Below are 7044 nucleotides of genomic sequence, written 5' to 3' on the forward strand. Positions count from 1 at the left end.
CTTCTTCTTCTTCCCACTCCTTAATACAGAAGATAGATTAATCCCACACAGTGGCCAGTGTTAACTGATGCACTTCCCTGTAGTTTAGTTGTGTGTGTTTTGCTGGCAGAAGGTTGTGTTATTCTCTGGATCGAGATCAGAATAGTAAGATTCTTTTTACTAGCAATTACAATTAGCAATTACAATTTACTAGCTTGAGTCAAAAGGATCATTTCAATCCTCAGTTATTTATGAATAAAAAACAAACAAGCTCAACAAAGAACAGAGTTCAGCTGAAACAATTAAGTCAATTCATTGATAAGTAGATGGGGAAAATTAATCAGCAAAAGACTTTTTTGATGATAATTTTAAGTAATTTGTAATGCAAACGTACCACAAATACAATATTTTTTGCTTCTTAAATGTATTTATTTGCTGGTTCTTGATTTATTAAAATAAAATTATAATATAATGTTATATCTTTAGGTTTGGAACTGTTGGTTGGATAGAACGAGCAGTTTGAATATGTTACTGCGGGCTTCAGGAGCTTGAAATGGGCATTTTCACTATTTTATGACATTAAAAACCAAACAATGAATCAAGGGAATAATTGAAAGATTAATCAATGATTTTAGTTGCAGCCTTATAGCAGACATAAGACCATCAAAGCACATACATTAGAATTTAATATAAATGATTAGAAACCCAATAAAACATATTGAACCCATAGACATACAGCGCTCTGGACAATCATAACCTCACAACAACAGATATGACTAAAGATTACAAATATATAGTTCAACCCATGAAGCAAAAACTTGCAGGGCTTCATTTCCTTGAATCAAGAAGTCATGCCACACACAATAAAAAGAATGAAGTGTAAAAAATAATGAATTATAGACCTCACAGGCATGTAGACATGAAATAGACTAGATAGATATTGATGTTCAGAGCTAGATAAAAATGTTATCTGTTCTTTTTCCCCCATGTCTTTCTAAACATTTTACACAAATTACAATACACTGCTTACATGTCAAACCGCATAAATACAGCAGATATCTTTCATATCACCTATACAGTATATTACATTATATTCAGTAAACATCTGCATCCCTTTAGTTACATGTTTTTACATACCAAATGTTCAATTGCGAATAAAACGGCATGAATAGCAAAAGAAAAAAGGAGAAAAGCTTTTGTTACAAGCCAATTTTTTTATCCTGATAAAGGGCTTTTTTCTCACGCATCTGTCAATCTTTCTACATGTAACTGGCTAACTTATTGTAATTTTTCTAAAGCTGTGGATACAATAGTGGTTCAAACCCTCTGCAAGTACAAGTTCCCCTGCTGAGACTGAACCCGCCACTGCTGTTGCTCCTCTCTGCCTTCTTACTGTCTCTGAGAAAAGATACTAAAGCGTTCCTTTAGCACTTTCATCTTCTGTGGCACCATCAACATTTCCAGTGCATTTTTGTGTTTCCATAACATCTTTGTTGCATTACGACCACCGTTAAATCTAATGTAACATATTAGTCCTCCCACCCGACCATTTCCCTTCATTTTGATTCACTCTCTATCCAGCCTTTGATTGACTTTCAGCCTAAGTAAAGTGGATTTTAATGAGAGAATACATTAACTCCCTCTGGTCATGCTAACATAAATCAGCCTTTTCTTGCGGGATCAACTGCTGAGCTCATAACACCATGCTGAGAGAGTGTGAATAACCAAATGAGAGACTGCGGCTGTGGCAAACCGCTGGCATCTCAGATGCATTTTTGGGTATCTCTCCTCCCCCCCCCCCCCCCCCCCCCCCCCCCCCCCCCCCCAAGTTTACAACAAGTTAAGGAAGGGAACAAAACGGGGCACTTATCAGCTCCCAGGTCAGCTTGCTGAAAATATCTTTGGTCAGGATCAATTAAACACATGCCTTTCATCAATTTCTATTGATTATTTCCCTCCATTTGGAAATGGGGTGACTCACATCTTTTCTTGCTGATGGCCACTGAAAGCAGTTATATTCAGTTAGCGTAGCCTGTAGAAACTCCTCACCTTGATTTACAAAGCATACGATGCAACTCTAACATCACATCTGTCTACTTCTCTTTGTTGGTAATTGCACTCAGCTAAATAGGTTATGCTGAAATATCAATAAATTGCCATCAAATTAAGTCAATACCAAAGCTGCGGATGGTGCTAATTAAAACACAAAAGGGATGAAAATGAAGTCGTGGCATTGCCCTGAATAATTGATAACACAATTTATGATTTTTATGAAAGAGTGCCGTCTGTCTGCGATTTTGATGAGGCCTTAATTAGATGCATTAATGTGTCTCTCCGTGCCTGTAGTCAAACTCAAAACTCAAACACCATCATGGTTGTTGGAGGTTTTTAACGCCCTTAATTACTCATTTTGAAATAACATTACCTCTAAATATCCACTTAAAATTGCACGGGTCCCAAAGAGGTGTTCATGGCTAATTTTCATTAAAGGAGGCATTGTTAACCCAGGACCAATCAGAGTCTGCTTTTGTTTAGGGTGGGATCAGGGACTTAAGAAGCAGCATTAAGCAGCATGGTGCTTTTAGGTTGTGCTGCTACCCTGTGGAAAAATCCAGAACTTTTGTGTGCTTGTTTCCATTTTCACTAAAGTTATCCCCGTGTTTGAAATTAATAAAAAGTAGGATAGTCAAGTGAGGTCTAGTCACCGGCGTTAAAAGTGTTCAACACGCATGAATGTGTAATGTTTATTGACTCAAGAAGATCAGAGTGATCCTGTGTTGATTTTGTACCTCGTCATCTATTAGCCCGACTCGACCTTTGAGATAAATGAAGAGCGAGAGAAGCAGATAGATGAGGGGATTAGAAGTGGGCCACAACAGGGAAGCAGGCCCAGGAGAAAAATGGACGGACTGCCAGCGGATAGATGAGGTGGGGGAGCATAATGACCGCTGTTTGTTATGATGTACTGAATCAGGTTCTCTTTGACAAAACAGTCCTTAGCACCTCTGTATTTATAGTGTCACCGGTCAGTCCATCCACAAAGGCAGGCTGATGATATGTGAGCGTGTTAGTGCTGCAAGGTGTCTTGAGCTCTGCTCTGGAATGACCCGCTCATCCGTCAGGACCACGAGCTGAAGTGGTGCAGGGTTATGGGATCACAGGCTGGATTGTGGTGGACTTAAATCTCTGGAGTGTTAGCCAAGCAAAAAAAAAAAAAAAAGCCAATATCAGCTTTATTTTTTGCTTTCTAGATCAAAGTTATTAATCATCATAGAATAGAAAATGAAAGCTTTCAGTGAGAGAGCATCACGTAGTTGGAGTTTTTCATGTTGCTGTTTTTTTTTGTTTTTTTTTTAATGAATGAGGAAAGGTTCCTGTTTGTCTAATGCTGGGGAGGGGGGGGGGTGAGGTGCTCTTTGTTTAAACCAGAGGACCCAAATGTGGGATGACATGTTTGGTTTTTTCCAGCAGTTAAACAGGTCCCTCCTTAGTGAGATGGACTCCAGGCATTCTCCTTGTCATCAGCGGTCTGAATGGGGTGTCACACTGACTGGTGTAAATGGTCTTTAAATTGTTCCTGTGTTTCAGACTAAGAAGGCGGTTCCTGCTCTCCCTTTACTTTTTTCCCTGCAAGCCTAATGCCTGTTGACTAATGAATTTGGAGGAAGCTGAGCTTTGTTTTTGACACATGGAAAAGCCTGTTGAAACACAGGGCGGAAGATGGCCCTTGAGGCCGATATGGGGTCAGCTTTACAAGTTCCCTTCTAATGGCTGAAGGGTAGAAAATATGTCAAATAGGCATATGTATTGTTAGAACTTTAAAACATCAAACAACTGGTTAAAATAGCTTCTTCACAGGCATCCTGGTGGTGGATTGGTTAGGTTGAATACTATATAACTACTGTTTGATTTTAACCGTCCCATAAAGGTGAAAACACCAAACAAAGTCATTTTAACCCTCAAATTCTGCTAAAGCCCCATCTTCCAGCATATTTGAAAAATGCAGCAAGGCGTAAGGGAGCAACAACTGTAGGAAGCATGGTCTCGTGGCTACATAGTGTGACACGGAGGGTCGGGCAACATGGGGAGACTGATCGCCGCTCAGTGATGCATGGACAGCGACATAGAGCTGGTTGTCAGAGCTAACCAGCCAATAGCAGCTGCTCTCACACTATTTGTGTCTCTGCTGAAAAAACAGGTAGTCTGGGGAAGCTTTGAAAATAACTAGAACCAATTAATGCAGCTTTTGAGAGAGTCACTGTTTGGCTTTGCTAGCGTCCCTACTACTAAGAGTTCCTCTTTAAAACAACTTCTCTCCAGCTCAAATGGCTCAGTAGGCTACAGACTATGTGAACTACATTGTGCAGTACTTGCCAAACTACTGCACTAATTAACTAAAGCATCTCAAGTCCCGCTATAGTCCTATCATGTTTAAAATTGGACTTTGCAAATTGAAGAGAGTTGTTTGGATTTCCACAGGAAGGTTGCTCCCATTAAAAGTGCAATGTGAGCAGATGAATGGACTGCAGTGCTCAGCAGCACTGTACATGTATTGATCCCAGCTTTCTAAAGCCTAGCAGGGATGGATTTGATCCACAGGGTTGGAGACTTTATATCCATGGTGTATGTATAATGAGGGACATTTAAGTGCAGCTTATTACGAGTTTGTGCTGAAATAATCAGTTTGTCAATTGATTAGTTGATTGACAGAAACTATTTCAATAACAAATTAATTGTTTTTAACTCATTTAATACATATATTTATTAATATCTTTGGATTGTGGACTCTTGGCTGGACAAAACAACACATCTAAAGAAGCCACCTTTAGCTTTTTTTGTCTATAAAAGTTTCTTTACCTTTTTATTAAATTTTACTGCTTCCGTTCACAGACTTTGGTGGCATCCCCTCTGTGGCAGCCCAGGACCTCTACAACATCTTGAAGCAAGGCTTCTTGGAGAAGAGAAGAAGAGGTACAGCAGCATATAGATACCAGCCCTGCGTCAAGTACTTTTAAAAAGTAATGCTGACTGTATGTTGTAGTTACTTGGAGTGCTAGACGGGTGGTGTTGACACACGGACAGTTTTAACGACCATAGAGAAAAACCTGAGCATAAAATATATTTAAAGAAATGTTGTTATTGTGAGTATTTTCCATTTGATCACTGGCTCTTCTTTCTCTAGATCACAGCTTCTTTGGTTCAGAGTGGCAAAAGAGATGGTGCGTCCTGAACAATTCAATATTCTACTACTTCGGGAGTGAAAAAGGTTTGTTAGAAATGCCAACGTACAGCAACATTTTAGGCTCATAAATTAAACCAGATAACCTCTTACCACATGTACTCCTCCCTACAGATAAGCAGCAGAAGGGTTCCTTTTATATCGGCGACTACAGCGTGCAGCTGGTGACCAACCTTAGAAAAGACTCCAAAAAAAACGCCTGTTTCGAGCTCTTTTGCCCTGGCCGGCGCTCTTTTCAGGTCAGTATTACCACAACAAGCCTTTACAGAGTACTGACCAAGAGAATGTGTCAGCGAGTTTGAGTAATATTATTATTATTGAGGAATATTGACGGGCATTATTATTTTGTGAAGATTGGAAGTAACATACATGTAATAATTATCCCTTTCTCTTTAGCAGAAATATCTAAAATCTAAATTACATCCCACCGATACGTTAGACAATTTTAGCTTAAACTGTAACAGATATTTTCGTATCTGTGTATATGTCGTCCTATAAGTAAAAAGAAACTGCAGTACATAAATGCTAAAGATATTTTTTATCGTGATTTTGAAACTCCATTACACAGTTGGTCCACTAGAGAGCACTGACAAGTTTAGTTTTCTACTTTAAAGTACATTTCTTGGTCAAATTACTTTTTATTTGGTGCCTCCGGAACAAATTATTTCTTATTTAGATATGTGGTTAGTAGTTTAATTGATTAGTCTCTAGTGTGATTTTCATACAAAAATGTTCAGACCTTTCAAATGTAAACACTTGCTGGTTTTGTACATCCTCTATGATAGTAAATGGATTATTTTTGGAATTTGAACGTTTGATTGAACAAAACAAAACATTTGAGGATGTCAAACTAGGGCTTAGGAAAGTTCTGATTTGTTTTTTGACGTTTTATTCACCAAATAATTAAGAAAATAACCAAAACAATTAAAATAATAGACGTAGCTCTTGATGTGATTATGTTTAAATAAATCAATATTGGTTATCTAACCCTCAAATATTTGCATTGGCTTCAATCGGTCGGGCTTTTATTGAAATCCATTTAAAAAACATTTTATCCACACATCCCGCTGGCATATCACAGTCATATTTCCTGAGTATAACACTGTTCTCCCAGTCACTAATTTATGTCTTAACTGAATATTTCAGATCTGACAATTTCAAAGCTATTTCAAAAAGGAACATTTCTATTTGCTCTTTCTTCCTGACTAGGCAGCTCGGAAGAGAGCTGGTGTATTAAAATGAAGATTAAAGATCAGGACTTTTATTTACATATAAATGCACCCTTAGATGTGATGATAATTGTGGGATTATTGCCCCTGTTTCCCATTAGTTCACTGCCAGTAGTCCTCAAGAGGCCAGAGAATGGGTGGACCAAATCAATTTTGTACTTAGAGGTAAGCGAGCATCTCTTTGTCATTTCTGCCGGTACACATTTTATATGTAGTTTTCCAGAAGGGCGTTCTCTGCTTTGTTGCTTCTGCTTAAATGTTTCTTTTTTCTGTGTCTTTATTTGAATCAAGCGTTTAAGGATCGAGGATTTTATATGTTCCGATTGTCAGGCCCTCATAGAAAAATTAATATTGGGTTATATAAATAAAATTGACTTAAGTATACTTTTTAAAAGCCACATACGTCAATTGGAAAATACAGTTAAAGCAGTATAAACCTTCCTTTTTTCCTCAATTTTTCACTAAAGTTTGCTTTTGTTTTCGAGGGGCAGAAAGGTCAGAAATGAAAGAGAGCCCTTTATCATGACTCTGACTCAGATGAAAACCACCTGATCCATCATTAACTGCACAGCCAAGTCCTGAATCTCCTCATTCGAC

At 38.2% G+C, this 7044-nt stretch overlaps 1 protein-coding gene across 4 annotated transcripts in view; it reads left to right on the forward strand.

Annotated features, from left to right (window-relative positions):
• Positions 1-7044, forward strand: part of skap1 (src kinase associated phosphoprotein 1) — a 32348-nt gene that overhangs the window by 12438 nt on the left and 12866 nt on the right. For all 4 annotated transcript variants that reach the window (XM_034859669.1, XM_034859667.1, XM_034859668.1 and 1 more), the window contains 4 exons: positions 4870-4950; positions 5162-5245; positions 5333-5457; positions 6549-6612. In XM_034859669.1, the coding sequence (XP_034715560.1) occupies positions 4870-4950; positions 5162-5245; positions 5333-5457; positions 6549-6612 (354 nt within the window). The remainder of the gene's footprint in view (positions 1-4869; positions 4951-5161; positions 5246-5332; positions 5458-6548; positions 6613-7044) is intronic.

The sequence above is a fragment of the Etheostoma cragini genome, chromosome 21, assembly GCF_013103735.1.
Source record: "Etheostoma cragini isolate CJK2018 chromosome 21, CSU_Ecrag_1.0, whole genome shotgun sequence".
Taxonomy (NCBI): domain Eukaryota; kingdom Metazoa; phylum Chordata; class Actinopteri; order Perciformes; family Percidae; genus Etheostoma; species Etheostoma cragini.